Raw genomic sequence first — 19,696 nt, forward strand, 5'->3', positions numbered from 1 at the left:
TGTGTTCCAGAAATTACAAAGCAGGCATACATCCACTACAACATTGTGCATTTTGCTGTCAGATTTGAACTCCATATCATCCAGGTTTTTGAGACTGGGCCATATTATTTTCATTATGAAATAAACCAATGCAGTGCAAGGAAGTCCCTTTATGCTTGCCCACACTACATAGAAGCATGCCATTTTATCACATGGTAGCTAAAACTGCATTTAGGCATTCCCTCTTTCAGGACAGGCCTTGCCATTTTACCTGGGGGCACCTTTCCTTGTCATTTGTCCCTCTTACCTTCAGCCCCTCCTTACTCCCTGGTGGTACTGTAGTTGTGCTAGTAACCCGTACCTTTCTCACTCCAGTATTGTGTCAACTCCCCATCAGTCAGTGCAAGAGGTAGTGGCATGTTTCTTGCTCTGCCCTCTGCTGGTTTAGGAACCTTCTCTCATTCATCATAACTGTAATGTAATGCTTTCTGCTATGTTATATTAATATTGCTTGTCACCATCTGGAAAGAAAATGACTCACTCCTGCTTTGGATTTAAAAAAAAAAAGAAAAAAAAATAAATATAATCGTTTAAATAGTAATAGTGAAGTTTTGATCGAGTGAAATAAGCTGCACGTACCTTGTGTTAGATAGTTCTTTCAAAGATTAAATTACAGCAGAGAACATGTTATAACTCAGCTGCACTTTGCATCAGGTTCTGTTTTATAAATGAGGGCTATTTTTCTCTCTCCCTTTCAGCTTCTGAAATTCACAAAGATACTTTTACAGCCACCATTGTTTAGAAAGTTGGCTAAGATAGCTTTTTAAAAACCCAAACACTGTAGATAACAGTATGGAGTGTGTTGCACACATGCACATTACATGATGACTAGTGAAAATAAATTTCCTTTAAAGTACTGATTGTTTTACATACTTTTTTCATACATCTCTCATGATTCTATTTTTTTCTCTATTTTTATCCTTCCATATTGCACAAAACATTTCAGACTTGAAGCAACTGAGTTAAACATAAAACATTCTAAGGAACAGTGCTCCCTTATGTACCTAAACTATGAAGTATTGCAAGTATTTGTTGGTATTCAGTCTCCTAGCATTTCCTCTGTGTAATTTCCTGGAAAAATTTAAGTAAAATTTGGGGGAAAAGATGCATTTTCAATTAACTTTGCTGGCCTTATATTTTTTAAAATGTGATTTGTGATTAAGCTGCAGGTGTGTTACTTACAGATAGGAGACTCTTACATTATGCCAAGGATGTTGAGTTTTAAGCAAGTGTGTTTTGTTTGTGCAGGCCTTTGTTTAGATGTGAAAGTTATAATAAATCTTTCTCATTTACTAAAGTTTTTGTATTCCTCTTTTCAATTTGTAACTTCTTTTATTACGTTTTAAATATTGTCAGATTTAAATTATGGTTCTGGGAAATTTAGCTGGCTTTATTTTCTATTAAATAAAAACAGTTGGAAGGTTTCTCCTGGTTTTTATAAGACTGGATACTTGAATGTGCTACTTAAATTTACTGATCTCTATTGTTCAGAAATGTTTATATTAAAAAACAAACAACAAAACCAAAACCAACAAAAACTTTCATTTAGCCTGCCCTTTCTTTCTGAAAACAGCAAGCTAAGATTTCTCTCTGGGATTATGAATGCCACCGATGTAACAGAGTACTTATGTAATGGTGACTATCTTGTTACATGCTCTTCTGTCACCTCCTTTCCGCCCTTCATTTCTGTTCCTTTTGTAATATTTGATTCCTGAACCTTTTCTTCATGAGTGTTCAAAAGCAGTTTTTAGCACTGAAGGATTGCTCTGTTGTCCTTTGGCGTGATTCACATGGAGTTTTTCTGTATTGTGTCTCTTCCACTTTCTTAAAAAATATTAGGTTGCTTAACTGCGAGTATGTGTTATCTGCTTAACCCTCGAAAAGCTCCAAAGAGAGCAATACTGTGTTTGTAGTACTTGTTAATTTGTTCAGTTGGGAAAGGTACTCTGAATTGGTTTCTTTGTAGTCTTAAAGAAAAAAAAAAGGCATGAGGTTCCAAAACACAAACAAAATCCCCCAAAAGATATTTTGAAGCCTAAATTCTTGTTAAGTAACTATGTAAAACAAAACAGCCTTCACAGTACAAAGAAGTCTTTTCCCCGTCTTGTTGAAAATAATGTGTACTATTCACAGAATTGAGTTTGTCCAGTGTTTGTGGTTGTTCTATATGGAATGTGCTTCATAGCTTTTGTTTATTTTCAGGAAGAACAGAACCGGGGCAAGCCCAACTGGGAACACCTGAATGAAGATTTACATGTACTTATCACTGTGGAGGATGCTCAGAACAGAGCAGAAATAAAGCTGAAGAGGGCTGTTGAAGAAGTAAAAAAGTTACTGATACCCGCAGTAAGTATTTGTATACAAGTCTTCTGTTTCCATTTCTAGAAGCTACGTATGATACACAATTATGCTGCAGCAGTAGGGGTGAGGTTTCAGAGCAACATCCTCAAATGAAATTTAGATATTATTTTGTAATGCTCTACCTATCTTTAAAGTGACTCATCCTGGATAAAATTATTCCACAGAACAGAATATATTTTTAAGAGATGTTATTTTGGGGATTTTTTTTGCCTGGTTTTTGGTGTGGTTTTTTTTTTTTTTTTTTTTTTTTGAGGGTTTTTTTTGGTCTTTTTTAGAAAGAGATGCAGATCACCTTTAAAAAGCAATGCTGAACTGTTAACAAATACTAGCTTTCTCACCTTTCAGTGATGCTTACGTTTAAGGCTGGGGAAATATGACATACTTTTATGTTTTACTTTGAGGTGATCATGATACTTTAAGAAAAGAAGGTGTGTTTTCTTAGATCGTTACATTGAACACCTTCCAAAAAGAACAAAACCCTTCAGGATATACTGTCAATATGCTGGGGAAAAATAAACATAGTGCAGCTGGAAAATTGATTATCTTTCTCATTTGCTGACTGTATGAACTGCCTTCTGCCCAGCCAGATGACTTAAAGCCTTTTGGAGGAAGCAGAATTACCCTTGAGAACCTTTCTCTTAGACCTGCTCTGCATTCTCACTCAAAGCAAGGGGATTCAGGGTGGCTGTATAGCGTATCCCATGCAATTAGCTTGCATCTTGTTATTTTTACCACCACTTTTGTGTCATTATAAAATGGTAAAAATGAATCACATCTTCTTCGGTGGTGGAAATAAGTTTCCATATTGCGAGAAAACATTATCTTGTGGGAAAAAAAATAGTAGGTGGTATTAAAATGACCAAATGATTTTAGGCACTTTGGTGAATGCTAATAGTTGCTGGCTATGAGGAAACTTGTGCTGACGTATGCAGTCTCTGTAAACATTTATTCAGAATACATTTTTAAAAGTTACCAAAGATCAGATACGCATAAGAAGTTTGGGTGCTGCTTATTACATGTGCAAGAGTTAAAGGTCTGTTGTCTCCCATTTATGGGCATTATGGCTTGTTGAAACAGGCATGTTTAATACCCACTAATGAATTAATATATAGGTGAACTCGTGTACTACATACCAGTGAATTAGTATCTAGGTGAACTTACTTTTTGTACTACCTATTGCATCTGTTCAATTAGTATAAAATACGGCTGCTTAATCAATTTCAGGCAGTTTGAGGGTTGATAAGTTCTGATTTAGGTTTTAGACAAATTTAGACAAATTGAAAGCTGCTGTGGAGGAAGCCATAAACCTTTAAATAATCAGGTTAAGCATGAGGGGTGAAAAATAAATCCTAGGTAATGACAATGAGATATGTGGGGAAACTGTGGATGCTGGAAGATTCCAACGATGCTCTAACATATAAGAATGGAAAATTGGGGATTCCCTTTTACATGGTAGAATACCTGTAGCTATGACTGTTTTCCAAATAAACGTCAGAAGATTAAGATTTATAAATTATATTAATGCATTTTTTGTTTTAGCTCCATTTACCTTGAATAAAATTTGAGATTATATAGGAGAAAATGTGCAGTCTCATGCCTGCCTTATAGTGGCAATGCATTGTTTTTCTGAGATACATTTCAGAAAAGCAAGCTAGTGTTAGAGATGGGAATGAGTTATTAATTTCTAGGAATAATCAGTTATTTTTACACTAAAGAGTCCAAAAAGTCTAATTACATTTTATAGCAACAGTGCACAAATAGGCACATTTCTTAAATAGATTTCCATTTTGGAGGTACTTGGGTGAAGAGATACTGTTTCAAAAGTAAAATGGGCTTCTTTATGAATCTGGATCACTAGTGATTTTTTTTCCTTGTGGATGTGAATTTTTAATTTCCCTTTCCGCTTGCTATTGGATTCTTACCAAGATGGTGGTATAGTCAAGCAGTTTTTCTTTACAAATAAAAGTCACAACTTGAGGCAGACTGGCTGAATAAGACATCTTTTTTTCCATAAGGAGAAAAACAAGATTTTTTTTTTCTTTAATATATATTATTATTTTGTATTTCATTTACATTTCTTTGGTATGATTTTTTAAATTCTTATTATTTATTTTGGCTGTGCTTAATGTTCTGTAGGACTAATTCTTTTGTTGTACTTCAGTGAGATTCTGGTCATTACCTCGACCTGCAGGATAATATAGTACTGCTTCTTTCATGTTTTCCTCTGAAGAAAAGCGGGAAGAATAAAGCAGTCTGCAGGCTTTTGGGATCTCACTGAGGGGTACCATTCTTATCCCTCCTAAAGTGAATCCAACAGGTTATTGATCTTCATTGGGAGATCGCTGGGAGTTTGTTATTTGCAAGAGTTCAGTAAGAATGGGCAGTTCTCTTGGAAAGAAAAAAGATGCTTTGGACTGTGCACTGGAGAATGTAAGGAATAACTCAGAGCCTGTGTAAAAGAATGTACATAATAAGTATAGCATACTGAGTTCCAGTGACATTAAGGGTTTGGAATTACTCTAAAGTCTTAGGCAGTAGGGCTGAATTCCTCTGCTAGAAATGTATTAGGCTTTTACGTGTTCTAAGAAGCGTTGAATACTCTCATCTAGCTGAATGTGTTTTCTAGATGCCCTTTTAGTTACAGTCTCTCTATTAATCCACCTTCATACTGTTTTTTTATATAGGATGAGGTACATGAAACAGAACTCAAATTTCAATGCATATGTATCTGATGCATAACATCAACTGCATACACTTTTAATCCCTTTTTCCTTTGACTCCACATTCTTCTTTTCAGAGGAAAAGAGCATATTTATGGCTTCTACATAATTATTCTAATTGGTCTGGAATCAGTGTTTTTCAAGTTCTTTGTATTGCTCTTCCTGCATCAGGACAGCTGTAATTTTACTTGGCTGATGCCTCCATCTTGTCTGAAGACAGCTGCAACATGGTATTAGTCAGTGATGCTCCCTGTCAAACTGTATATCATTTGCCACTACAATAATAGAATTATAAGATTGTGATGGCTAGGAAATAGTGTTTCAGTAGAAGATTATTTAATTTTGTTAGTACATTAGGCCCTTGCCTGTAATAGTGATTTTAGACTTCCCTGTCTTGAAGATCTTTAAATTTGGCTGTATGGTCTTCATTTTTACCTTGAGAACTTTGTGTGCTGTGAATTCCATAGCAAAAACTTGATGGAGTAGAAAGAACTTTAAGAATTTTTAATCGTGTTTTAGTTAAGAAAAAAAAAAGTGGGTATTATAGTAATGCTGTACATAGTTTACCCTGTAGCAAAACCTAGCAAAAGCTTGAAAATGGAAATATAGTAGGAGATGATTTAATTTGTTTTACCCATCTAAAAAGCCACAATAAGTTCTCTATGTAAGTTTTTCTTTCCTGATTAACTCTGATTCACTCCTGCATGGTGTGCTGGTTTTACATTTTGCTTTCACAAGTGAGAGAATATAGTGCCACCTTCTATAGTCTCCCTGTTGAAATGTTGGTTGTGCTGTTCAATCCATTGTTTGCTGCTTATTCTATTAAAGTTAGCAAATGAATAAGCGATACAGTAATAGAAAAGGGACACTGCTGTCCTTAAAGCTTTTTAGGAAATTCCTGCATTACATCTGTTTTGTCAGGTCAGATGCAAGTTTCTCACAGTTCACATCATGTAAATGATCAAAAGGGGAGCTCTGTGGATAGAATAATGAATCATAGAATCAGAATAGTTAGGGTTGGAAAGGACCTTAAGATCATCCAGTTCTAGCCCGCCTGCCATGACAGGGATGCCTCACACTAAAATGAAGCAGCCAAACTTCTTGGGAGTGACTGCTAAATGACACGTGGTAAACTTTTTGATGTGGAGGAGAGGTGATAGTGTGTTATTTTTAGTAGTGTGAAGCAGACTTAATGCTTCCATGATAGTATGGAGCAAGGCCTGCTGCAGTCCTGCCATTCCTTTATGATTTGCTGTTCCTGCTTCCTGTTTAGCATTTGAAAGTACTGGCCTTCATCTGACCGTGTAGCTAGTCCATTTGGTGAAGAGCCTAACCTTGGATTAACTGACTTGTTATGGAGTCAGTTTTATTTTAGTACTGACAGAAGTGATGGAATGGGAATGCGCAGCCCGGAAAAAATGGGGTAGCAGCAAACAGACCACCCTTAAATAAATTTAACCTTCTGTAGAACTGCAAGTGAGTATGTTCACCTGCAGATAGGATGAGAACAAAATAATCAGGCACTCCCTGTAGTAGAATATGACAGTGAAAAACAAGAGAAAAGCCTACTTGTGTGTAGTTTTTCCTCTTTCCCACTGTCCAGTTTGTCTAGTACTGATAATTTCAGTAGCTTATTCACAAGTTGAATAAAGTATTACTTACGTTGAGCAGTCCTTTAGTAAATTCTGGTATACATTTTATCAGTCTTATCCTGCTGAAAGTTTACTGTAATGCAAGTCTGAGTTTTAAATATGAGGACAAGAATCTCTTACATCAGTTCACATCGGAAGTGTTTACGCATTGTACTTGATACATTGTTGCAGGGTTAAATTTTTCATCTTACACTAGTATTGACAATTACCAAAGTTGTTTCAGACCAGCTGCAAGTGTGAAACAGCTCTCTCCATCATTGAGTGCTGTGGTGGCAACTCTGTAGACCAGCGGTTCATTGGCACCAAAAAAAGTCTGTTGATGGAAATGATTTTTTGAGATCATACTTACTACAAGATATCAATGTGATTTACAACTTAATTGAATAAAACCTTGTTTAAACTTTCTTAAATTCATCAACTCTCCTGAAATATCTTTGAAGTACTAAGGAGAAAAGTAATATTCATCAGAAGAATCAGAAGAACAGTTTTGAAAGCAGATATAAAATGTTGTCACTTGTGATTATTAATTTGTTTTCAACTTCCCATTTTCCAAAAGTTGTCAAATAAAGGGAAAATACAAACTTATGAGGATCTGTGCATTCACGTGTTTCAGTTGATCGTTTTACAAATTTTGATATGTTATAATCATATATAATCAGTCTCATTTTATTAGCTTGTAACTTAGTCAGCAGTTCATACTGATCTTGTTCTCGCTAGGCTTTTCTTATACTAATGGGAAAAAGAATTATCTCCAACAGTTATTGCTAAACACCTTAATCTGTTATTCTGAATTTTCTTCTGGACATCTTTGATGGCTTTTAGAACCTAGGGAAATCAGCTGATTTTGCCTGCATATGGTTGCTGCTGAATACCCTATCTCATTTCCCCTTTTCCTTCTCCAAAATATTTATTAGAGATGCAATAATTCATTTAAGTTGTTACAGATGTATAACTGGAGAAATGGTAGATCTTAATTTATGAAAAAGACCTTGAATAACTTACAAAACAGTCTTTTCTCAAAGAGAAACAACAAAAGTCTGTTGCCTGAAACTCAGATACACGTCCTTCCAAAGCAGGATTATACAATGATTAAGTTTCACATGGGTTTTGTCTGTCTTCCAATTTGGCTTTTGGTAGGTACAGTTGCGGAAGAAAGAAACGTTACTGACCTATTCTGGTAATTAATTCTGTGGTACCTTTAACTTTTTTTTCTTTTCATTCTTCATCCCATTTTTAAACTTGCTTTCTTGCTTCTTGGCTATTTTACCAGCCTTTCCTATAGCTTGCCCCTGCCCCCCATGTTTGTTCTTTTTCTGTTGATGGCTGTTATAGAACATGTAAGCTGGGATATTTTATATTAAACTTGTTGAAGTATTTGTCCTCTTATGCAAGAAGTAGCTAATGAAACTGATTCTCCTTGTCCATCTTGATAAAGTTTACAAGAAAACTGCAACAAATTACCCATGCATTATTTTTTTGTCCTTCATTTAATTACAGTTGGTTTTTTGCTTGTTTGGTTTTCTTTTTTGAAATCACAGCCTTATACCTAAGTGGAGGAAATGCTAATTGTAGAGTTGTGATTCCTGGGGAGACACAGTATAAGGAGTAGAAATTAGTTGTCCTGAACTTTTATACTAAATATTAATAAGACTGTGTTGCGGAGCTCACATCATTTTATGTATAAGTTATATTGGCAGTGGCTTCTGGAGGGATCTTACCAACTGCAAAGATTTTTGTGTGAAGTAATAGTAAAGTACAGTAAACATTTTCCTTTTCTAGCTATTTAAAGCATTCTTTACTGCCAGTGTTAGTTTTGAAATCTAGATTCGTAATTATACAAAAATAAAGCTTGTCATAGAAGCATCTGTGGTTTAATGCTGACTGATGATTTATAGTCATCAAGTTGCTCTACATTATGCTGTTTTGATGTCAGAACACAGAAGATTCTAACCTTTGGAAAAGTGCCCAGCTTTTTTCAGCTTCTATTCAATAGAAAACTCAAATGTTTCTTTTTTTAAACCAGTAAAGAAATGCTTGAGCTTTCAGTGGAGGACTAGTAAGATTTCCTTTTGTAAGTTGTTTATAGGTAGGGCTTTAGTATGGGAATATTGTACACCCTGTTATCAGGAGAAACATAGGTGGACATAATATAGGAGAAGGGAGTGAACTATTTTAAATAGCTTACGTAATTGTAGACTGGGCCATTTATAGCACACTTTTGCTTAAACTGTTGAGTGGCAAACTGTCCTGGAAAATGAAAGATTAGATGAGAGATTACTGGAAAGTTGCATTGCTTGGAATAGCAATTATTAATGAGAGGCATTTAAGACTAGGGTTTGTGTGTTGTAGGAAAAGGCATGTTTTGGTGGTTTTTGTGGGTTTGGGTTTGTTTTAGGTTTTTTTTGATTGTTGTTGGGGTTTTTTGGTTTGGGGTGGGTTTTTTTGTTGGGGTTTTTGTGTGTGGTTTTTGTTGTTTTTTCCTTATTATCTTACGTATTTTAGCATGTATTTTAAAAGCTCTGCCTTCTTTTCAAAATACTTGCCTTCTACGTTTTCGGTGTTACCGTTATTAGCTAATTTTTAATATTTCCACAATATCTAGAAAGTGGAGTATATTTTCAATTCCAAAACCTTGGAGTTATTGTTGAGAAGGAAATATGAGCAGGCATCACATCTTAGGAAAAATTCAGGGGTCTCTAACACTATACGCAGTCCTTTGATACTGCAGCCTCTTATAAACGGACTGGAAGATGTGATTTTTTTCTTTTTGAACAAACACAGCTGTAGATACTAAGAATGTCAGTTGCTTTGTTTATAAATAAACAAATTCAGCCATTGGTAGATACTTTCCTAATTTCAGAAACTGTACATTGTGAATCTTTTTATGAGACTGAAGGTCAAACCCTCAGACTCGCCATTTGGGGTTGGCAAGAGGTTATTTGTCTTAAGATCATTTTTAGTATTTTTGATGAAAACTAGTTTTCAGTTGTGTAATTGCATGCACCACTATGCTCTCATCTTAGAAGTAGGTTCTTCAGGATTTCTTCACTCTCTAGCTTGTATGTCCTAGTTTGAGAACAGAATTTGAACTTTGGCTACTCCGGCTTACTTGGCAGCTATAGTAAATATACTGGTACAGTTGCACTAACATAAACAAATGATGTATTTGGAAAGGTGAAATGAGAGTAGAAGGAAGAGTAGAGATTTGTCATATGTACTCACAGACCCTGGAATGCCGTAGTGATAGAAACTGTGCAAATAGTTCTAGTTCTTTGATAAAACTTTTGGCTGTGTTAGGCAGCCAGTGGCCTTATTTTTCTGTATCTGCTGGTCTGAGCTTTTAGTTTTTAATGAGTATTTAAAGGGGGCATGCAAGAAAGCTGGAAATGGGACTTTTTCAAGGGTATGTAGTGACAGGACAAACAGAATGTCATTAAACTGAAAGGTGGTAGGTTCAGATTAGATATAAGGGAAGAAGTTCTTACGAGGGTGGTGAGGCACTGGCACAGGTTGCCCAGAGAAGCTGTGGATGCTCCATCCCTGGATGGGGCTTTGCAAAGCAACTTGATTTGGTGGGAGATGTCCCTGTCCATGGCATGGGGTTGGAATTAGGTGATCTTTAAGGTCCCTTCCAGCCAAAACCCTTCTATGATTCTATAGCTGGTGGGGTTTTTAAGAAAAGTTTTGAAATGATAGCTTGTTTCCTTAGTTGGTTGGAATTTATAATCAAAATCAGTGCAATCAAAAAAGATGTGTTAAATAATAAAATCTTCATGTCACTGTGCAGGGAATTTGTTTGAGAGAGTATAATAACCACTTGGTTTACCTTGGAAGATAAAGTCTGAAAGACAAAGGGAACTAAAAGGAATGTCTGAGTTTCTCCCACATTTTTAACCCACTGTAATACGTGTGATAGTAATGTGCTGATCTGATTTTCTGTTAATGGTATTTCTTATCATTTGGAACAGTTAGACTATTGCTGTAATGTTGAGAAGAATACTGGTTATTTCCTTAAGCCTGCAAAATCAAGGCCTGTATTTGCCTTTCAGTAGTCATTCCTGAAATTGCTGATTGATTTCTAAAGAAGGTTCTTGGGCTCTGTGTAGGGACTCCTTTAGTGATCCTTGCAGTATGAGCTCTCCAGTCTTAGTAGGTAGTGAAGAACTCTGGAAAGTTACTCTTTAGTACTTGGCAGTGAGCAAAGCTTCAGGGAAGTCTGATACCTTTGAAGATTGAAAGGTCAATAAGATTCAAGAAGGATACACATTTAAAAAAAAAAAACGCCAAACAAAAAAGAAAACCAAAAACAACAAACAGACAAAACGAAACAAAAAAAACAACTCTTAAGGTTCCTCTGGTCATAGAAACACTTGTTTTCCCCAATGCTAGGAAAGATACTCTTTAAATAAATGTTAACATCCTCATCTGTAAAATGTGGTTATAACTCCGTATGGATTTGTAAAACATTGAGGGGCAAATGTTTACTGAAAAAAATATATATGAAAGGTCATTACTGGAACGTGAATTTTTTTTATACCAATCTGTAGTTTCGCCAGGTGGTCCTGAAAACAGAAGAATGAGCAAAGATTATATTATAAGGCTGGAGATTGTGGGAGGAACTCTGAAAGGTTCTTAGTGTTCATGCAGAGAGTTGTAGTGATAAGAATATGGAATTAAACAAATAGTTTTTCATTGATTTCAACTTGGAATTAATTTAAAATTATTTTGTTGCACAAGCCTTTCATGTAAGTTCTACATATTACTGAAATATTTTTATGGAGGAACTTTTAAAATATAAATATATATATATGCGCAGCTGTTTAGCCTTTGTGCTTTAAGGGTGTAGTAAATCAGGTATTAAATGATACACCTTGTCTTCCTTAAAAATAAATAGAAAGATTAGCAGTGTTGCAGAGTCACCTAGGAGTTGTGCTCAACTAGACAGTCTTAAAGGGACTTAACAGTACCATTTGAGAAATGCCATCTCTTCTTCTTCTGTAAATCATATCGCAGTGCTTGGAAAATGAAGTGAAGTTGGTATAGCTGATAGAAAGCTGATACAGTGCAATTTATTCTTATTATGCCATGATTTTAATTCTGTATATTTTGCAGTTGCTAGAATTAATCTGCTTATGGCCATCCTAACATGTAAATGTTAAGCATCATTAAATAATACTTTCTTTCACTACTTACTGTAGCTGGGATTTTTAGGAAAGGTCCTAAGTGAGTCCAGTACATCTGAGGGTATACAGGCTCTTCTAAAAATCCTAGTCTAGTTACTTTTAGGAACTTGAAAGTATGATAGATGATAGTGTGGATATGATAGTAATGATCAGTGGTTTAGGTTTAAAATCTAGGAATTGATTTTTACTAGAAGTCTCAAGTTGATCTGGAAACTTCAGAAACCTTTGCGAAGACAGCTTCTGTGATGATGTAGTTGAGATGTTCTCTAGGTGCTAGTTTTATTTATTTTTTGCTGCATTTTAATCTGTTTAATCAGTTTCTTTCAAATGTGAATCACACACATCCTTGGAACCCAATTTTAAGGTTGAGGTGAACCAAGGATACTAGATGTGTGATTAAATGTCATTTAATAAAAAGCACCTGTGGTATAATACATGGCTTCTCTGAAGAGATTCAGTAAACTGGTGGAGGTGGCTCTAGTAGCACATGGAGAGGGAGGGAAACCTTACCCTTTTGGTGTTCTGGTATCAGTTTAGTTTCTTCATAAGCTTTGATTTTTGCTTTAATAATTTCTTTCATCAAAGTGTCAAAATAGAATCCTGTTTAAAACAGTGTAGTAGCAGGGAAGCATAACTGGTATGTAAGCAGTAAATGTTGCTCCTTTGTGACTTCTCTAAACAGCTTGTGCTTCAAGGGAAGCTCATGTAAAAGGCAGAAAAATAAAATTTTGTCTTTAAAAGACCTTTAGGACATCCTCCAGTTAACTTAAGAATTTTATTTTTTTTTTAAGTCATTTCAGAAAAAAGTCCTACTTTGAGATTTGTAATTGCAGAAGTTAAACAGTAAGCATGTCTATATTCCTCTAAAGCATTAATATTATTAGCATGTGTTATTAATCCAGACAAGTTAAATTATGCACTGTAAAACACAGAAATAATGTCTTAGTGAATTTTAGTAGAGGAGACTCTTTTTTGTTCCTAATTACCCTTTCAGTACTCCTCTATACATATCCATACTTTAGAAGTCTGTCTAATTAGACTAGTTCTTTTCCTGGCTTTGATGTCAGGCGTATGAATACCCTTCCTTAACTTTGTCAGGAGCATTTTTTTGCTTCTGGTGATGTGAAAGTTCCTCAAAAGAACATGAATGTGTGGCATGCAATCCATAGTTAAGAGGGACAAACAATGGTACCATCTAGAATAGAAAGCATGGTTGAACTTAAGTTTTTTTCCATTTTGTTTCTTGGAAAAGAGAGATTGATACAGGTAACTATTCCTACACGTGTATCAGTGTTTGATCTCGAAGCTCTGGTCATGATTTGCCTCTCAGTTCTTTTTCCTACCAGATGTACTTGCTGTTATAGTTCAGGGCCCTCCTTTCCTCTTGATACCTGAAATGTAGCATCTTAGGGATGCTAACCAGAGCATGGTTTTCCTGTCCTTTCTTGTAGATTTTAGTTCTGCACAGTTATATAAGGGAGAAGAAGAATGTCTTAAAAGACAGAGTATCATCCTGCTTGGAGATCACTCATAATCCTGAAGGATATGATACAAGAGAAATTGCCTTTCATTTCAGTGATGAGCACCTTATTCAAGCACAGTTCTTCAGTACATAAATCTATTCACAGCAGGAATTTTGGAAGGAGTCTCCTAGGTCTTCTGTAGAGTCTAAAACACCTTCCAGAATCTTTGCTACACTGTTTGCTGCCTTCTTCCAAACGCGTTGCTTTCAGAAAAGTGTAGCAACGGGTGTTCTGAACCCTTGCTGAGTCCTGCAGCCTCCTCCACAAGATGTTCTGGGAAAAGAATGCATAAAATGGTATGTGAAGCAGTCTGTCACTTAGGCCTGTTTTGTTAACATCCAGACCTCACACCCCTGCAACATATACAAAGAGTACCTTTGGTTGCTTCTATGCACACTCAACGGTTGTGTGTACTGATTTGCAAAAAAGTCTCTGCTATGTCGTTTGCTGGTCACCTTGTTTTTCCTTAGGTAAGCCAGTTGGATTTTCTTACTCCTGAGACACCCCTTACTCTCCCTAGTAAAACTGCCACTCTCCAATACAGAACAGATAAATCTTTGTTCTCACTATGATTTCACATTCCTGGTTTCAAGAGTGTCTTTTGTTTGTGCCATCAGCATCTCTGCTGCTTTGCGTATAGATACATAGTGACAAATATTATCCATGGATCTTGAAAAGACTCCTAGCTTTAGCAACTACACTTTTAATCTGTGAAAGTATTCTTATCTGCACACTAGCATTTTTAGGTCCACTGCTTTGGGAAGGAATTAAGTTAGATTTGGGATTTGGGTATGTTTTCACTTCTTCCCAGTAGGCCGTTTTTCCTCGAAATGCTTAACCATTCCTTTACCATGAAATGTTCTCAGATTTTGTATTCTGAGTCTTTAACCTGTGGAAGGATAGTTAATGTATATTACGATATCAGTACTGCTAATTATATCTCTGTAACAAAACTCTTGATTAAAAATTCTTATTAATCTATATGAATTTTCTTTGTATGGCAGGAGTTTGAGGTGAAATGCACTGCACTGTAAAACATATGAAAAGATGTTTGTGGTAGTGAATTCGAGTAAGTAGCATTTCTCTGGTTGCTGCTGTCACATGGTATGGTGCATGTTTGCACTTAATTCAATGTGTGTTTTATAATGCAGTGGATTTAGGCTAGTGTAATTTCCTGTGAATCGGGATATTTTTTCAAGGCTCTTTTCATCATAGCAGATCTTTCTGTCCTCCAGAAATTAGTCTTTGTAAGTAAATACTGGAAGAAGCAACAGGAAACCTTCCAGGTATGCAAGTATAAATAGGTTCGAACTAAACAGGGCAAAGAAAACTGTTGAATATCACCTTTGAAGATCTTCCATAAGTATAATGCTTAATTATGTTTTTAGACACTAATCTCTTTCTGCAGTTACAACTTCCTGGCAGTTATCCATGTCAGTCTTAGACTGTTGAAATAAGAGCTTCCAGAAGGTTAAAAGTGGGGGCACAGATGATAATTAAAGGTGTCTTGAACATTTTTAGTAAATGAATACTGTCATCAAAACAAGCAAACCCATACTTCCTGTTGTTGTTGTTTGGTGGCTCATGGGGTAAGTGAAGAAAAAAGATCAAAAATTAGTACAAAGTATGAAACCATGTAGTGATTTTGGACACTGACCAGGTGGGCTGATTAGCTGTACAAATACTTAAAAATGATGAAGCAACCTAAGGGTGGTAATGTGGTAATCTGTGTTTTAACTTCACAATAAAGCAAACAGAGCTCTCTGTTCATAAGCTGCAAAATACAAGAGTATAGAATGGTCTTCAACCTAGAAAATTACCAGAAACCCCAAAATCAAAATGAAGTTGTCTACTTATTAAAATATTAATACAAGATACTAATTCTTACTTTGTTTAAATGAAGACAGACAGTATTTCTATAGTTGAAATTTGATGTCGAGCTGTCCTTAGGGAGGGTGAAAGTGGCACTCACTCATCTATGGAAGAATTTGTATGCAGTACTTGTCAACATAGTATATATCGAATATGCATAGTTGATGTCTCACATGTAATATACTTGTAAACTTCAACACCTAATGTGCTGAAGAGAAATTTCATATAAAATACTTAACAGACCTGCTTTCTTGTATGGGCTTCTGCACTGTCGCTTCTCTGTAGTGGAGCTGATCTTCTGTTCTGGTTGTAGAACTCTACACTGTATGTAGGGGAATATGTGCAGTATTTGATGCTACAGTATAGGTATGCATTGAATATTTTGTAGGCATATGAAGATACGTTACAGGTTTCTAGAACACCAGCAGGCACTTTAAAAAATCTAAATCAACATATATAACTTTGGCAATCATACTTAATGCATTCAAATGCTCTTTGCGTCTCAGATTACAGTGCATTATTTTAGAGTGTACCTATTCTGTGGTACTGGCCCTGACTTCACTAGCATCCTTAACAAGCCACTGAATTGCATGTAGAGGTCGGGTGGAGCAATGTATCAGTCACTTTCCTTGCTTTTTCTGTTAATAGAAGTTGTAGGCTCTGCTTCACTAATTGGGCCAGATGGGTCTGACTGCTTTCTTAGATGAGTCAGCTTACAATTAAAAGATGTTTTTAACAATATGGGTATATTTCATTAGAAATGCTTTGTGATAAAATTGTCTTCGGGTTTCTTGTTTGCCACCACATGTAGGATGTTAGAACTTAATCTGTTCTTAAAACGAAAATGCAGTAAGTTTAGAATGTCTCAGTATTTTTTTAGAAATGAAAGTTTAACTTTCTTGAATGTTACAAATTGAGAAGTGTGGAATTTAAAATCATACTTTGAGAAAATGAGATGTTAGCTGTTACGACATTTTAGATGAAAAGAGAAAACAGACAATAAGTTTTGAAATGAAGTGCTGAACATTTTAAAAGTTGAGTTTGCTTTTGTTTTGTGTAGCTTTTAAGAATGTGTTTAATTTTTGCACATCTAGTTCTGTACTAGTTCTGATATGCTTCCATCTGGAGAAAGGAATAGAAGTTACGATGTTTGCTACAGGTATTTTTGTTCTAAAAGAAATGGCAGTGTGACCAAAAGTAAGTAGTTCATAGAAAAGGTCAAAAGTTCATCTTTGTACTTAAGTTTTATGAGTAAAAAGGATATTTGTTCCTAGTCCTGTATTTTATATGAAAGGTCTTTTTCCAGCTGCTTTCCAAAGATTTTTTCCCTTTCAAAGTGCTGTCCTCACCAACATTGTAACTCTCCTACAACGGTTTATTATATAAGTGCAACTTTGTAGCTGCTGTTTCCTACCTTGCTGTCATTTTGTGCTGGGCACAGATCTGAAACAGCTTTTAGACTTGTGGTCTGTTTCCTGAAGTGACTCACAAAGTATCGAGTCTAATTAATTTCACCTCATCAGTGAAATATTCTGTTACTCTGCACCATTTTTTTTTCCCACATAGCTTTGATTTGGTACTTCTGCATTTTGTTCTTAAAGAGATAAAGGAAATCAGTTGCTTAATGTAACTAGCTTAGCATTAGTGGGTAGCTGTGCTGTAGCTACAGGCTGCAAGCTGTGAAATTCCACATAGATACACTGAGCTTTTTACCTACTTAAGTAAAAGTAGGGCCCAGAGCTAGTTAGCACCAGAAGATAAGGAAGGGCACTACTCCTCTCAGCAGAAGCTGCAACCTTAGAGATAAGAGGAGAAATGGCCTGCCTAGAGGCAGTGAAGAGACCCAGTGGGGAGCAAGTTGACCCCAGGCCCCAGTGCTACTATCAGAGTGTCATGTGAAGGGCAGGAAGTTCAGACTGTAAGGATGTAACTGCCCAGGAATTTATTCATTCAGGGTCCCTCTTCAGAAGCACCCAGCTTGAGCTGTACCTCACCACTGTACCAAATAAATTAACTTACTGAATTCTGACTGAGAGTCCACTCAGGGAAACCTAGGGTCAAGCCAGAGGGGAAGTGTGTATGTGAGTGTCTGGAGTCAACACAGGGCACCTGGCTGTTCAGTGGGGCTCCCCACCACAAAGGGACTGTTAAGTCCTAGTGGTTGAAGCCTTGGGTGCTATGGATGTGACTCCTTGATTGAGTATGCGAGACGTCCATTTTCCCTCACATTCTTGAGCTTTTTTGGAAAGGTATTCCTTTTTTTTTTTTCTTTTTTTTTTTTTTTTTGTCTTGATTGCCATACAGTCCTAGATATGCTGAGCATATTACAGTTATCTTTCTTGTGATGAATACTTACTGAACTTACACATTTACAGCTAAATTGAATATTTCTTCAGTGACACTTCAGCTCAGTGTTCCAAAATTGCAATACTTACCTTTAAAAAAAGGCAATAAATGTATACATGCATCCTGAGGATTTAAAGGCTAATTCAGTAGTTGTGGCTTGAAAATACTTCATTTCACTGCAACTATGTTTTCTGATATGAAAATGTCAAAACACTTTGAATTGTAAAAGTATGGTTTTTTGCTTATGGCAGTAAATGAAGGCCTCTGAGTGGAAGCTGAGAATACTTTTTTTTCCCCCCAAACTGAAACATCTGAATGCAATGTGATGATGAACACAAGAATAGACAGCATTGTGTAAACAAAGCGTAATTAGGCTTTCCTATGCATATTTTAAGTCTGAAACCCTATTTATAATGAAGAATGGTGTGAGAGACAGTCAAACTTCAGAGCAAATGCTGGTAGTATGTGTGACAGATTGCTCATCTCAGTTGAGAAGCCAGTGGTAGACATATGAAGTTAAAATAGTACTTAAATTCTGACCATCTAAAATACTGTTCATGTAAACAGATTATTTTTAAATTATTTAAGTGTATTAACTATAATGAAACAAAAACTATTCAGGTCACGGTCAACAGTGGAAAACATAAACTGAACAAAGGTGGCATTCGACAGTTGGCTCTTTTTCCTTACTGACTGACTGACTTCCATTTTAGAAATGTCAATTAAATGCATAGCTTAATAAGCATGTAAGTGAAGCAGATGAGAAAGTCAAGGGAAAATGGGGGGAATGGCCAGAATTACAGCATTGAAATAAATTACTTGACTCTAGTAGGTCTTTAGAAGTCAGCAAAAGAGTTGAAAACCTTTAACTGAAAGGTCATCAAACTGCTCCGTACAGTTTCTGAATGGACCAACCGATGTAGTATCATGGTAACAGGTTGTGCTATGCATGCTATATCGTATGAAAGGCATGTATGTTTTAAGTAAATGATGGGGTGATTTATAAACATCCTTGATATCTGTGCGTCCAGATAAAGTGGGAAGAGCATTGGTATTCATGTGTCTCTGAATCTTGTAGAAAAGTTTTACATTCATAACAATAGCCTCAACCTTTTTTTTTTGTGAAAGTGAAGTCAGTTTTATGTGTGGGTTTAAGAAGGTTTAACTAAGGCATATCAATAAATGGGTTTCTTCTCTGGGTTATAAATGAGTGAAAGTAGAATCTTTATAATCTTATATAAATAGTATGATTTATTTAACCTTAAGGTTATACAGGTGAAAGGTAGTAAAGAAAACTCATTCCCAATGGGTCATGTATTAAATCTAGGATTGAGAAAGAGGGAAGTCAGGTTTGTATCCAGAGCATTCCCAGCTTTACACTTACTTGGAAGAAAGGACCTGTTGAAGCCAGAGCTGTTAATGTACAGTACCCCATACCTTCTAATGTGTCTCAGCCTGATTCTTGTACAGAAGAGAGGCTTTTCTAAAAAAAATTAAACAAATTGTTGGGACCTTGATACGCTTGTGAGGTGGGCTGATGCCAACCTGAAGTTTAACCATGCCAAGTGTAAGGTCTTACACCTGGGTCGGAGCAATCCCAGGCACAGCTGCAGGCTGGACAGAGAAGAGATTCAGAGCAGCCCTGTGGAGAAGGACTTGGGGGTGCTGGTCGATGAGGAAATGAACATGAGCCGGCTTCAGTGTGTGCTCGCAGCCCAGAAAGCCAACTGTATCCTGGGCTACGTCAAAAGGAGCATGACCAGCAGGTCGAAGGAGGTGATCCTGCCCCTCTACTCTGCTCTCGTGAGACCTCACTTGGAGCATTGTGTGCAGTTCTGGTGTCCTCAACATAAAAAGGACATGGATCTGTTGGAACAAGTCCAGAGGAGGGCCACGAGAATGATCAGGGGACTGGAGCACCTCCCATATGAAGATCGGCTGAGAAAGTTGGGGCTCTTTAGCCTGGAGAAGAGAAGGCTGTGTGGAGACCTCATAGCAGC

The 19,696-nt window shown here is 36.3% G+C and overlaps 1 protein-coding gene across 9 annotated transcripts in view; it reads left to right on the top strand.

Moving 5' to 3' along the window:
- The window catches only part of QKI (QKI, KH domain containing RNA binding), a 155,451-nt gene that overhangs the window by 103,445 nt on the left and 32,310 nt on the right, over nucleotides 1–19,696 (top strand). For 5 of the 9 annotated variants that reach the window (XR_009729297.1, XM_061378742.1, XM_061378744.1 and 2 more), the window contains exon 5: nucleotides 2,246–2,385. Coding sequence is in view for 8 of the 9 variants with exons in the window: in XM_061378742.1 (XP_061234726.1) it covers nucleotides 2,246–2,385 (140 nt within the window). In the remaining variant the exon portion in view is untranslated. Of the gene's footprint in view, nucleotides 1–2,241; nucleotides 2,386–19,696 lie in introns of all 9 variants that reach the window. The other 4 variants (XM_061378750.1, XM_061378746.1, XM_061378748.1 and 1 more) reach the window with 1 other exon arrangement.

This window comes from Neopsephotus bourkii, unplaced genomic scaffold (assembly GCF_033783945.1).
Source record: "Neopsephotus bourkii isolate Nb327-2 ecotype Australia unplaced genomic scaffold, CSIRO-AGI_Nbou_v1 NB_1767, whole genome shotgun sequence".
Taxonomy (NCBI): domain Eukaryota; kingdom Metazoa; phylum Chordata; class Aves; order Psittaciformes; family Psittacidae; genus Neopsephotus; species Neopsephotus bourkii.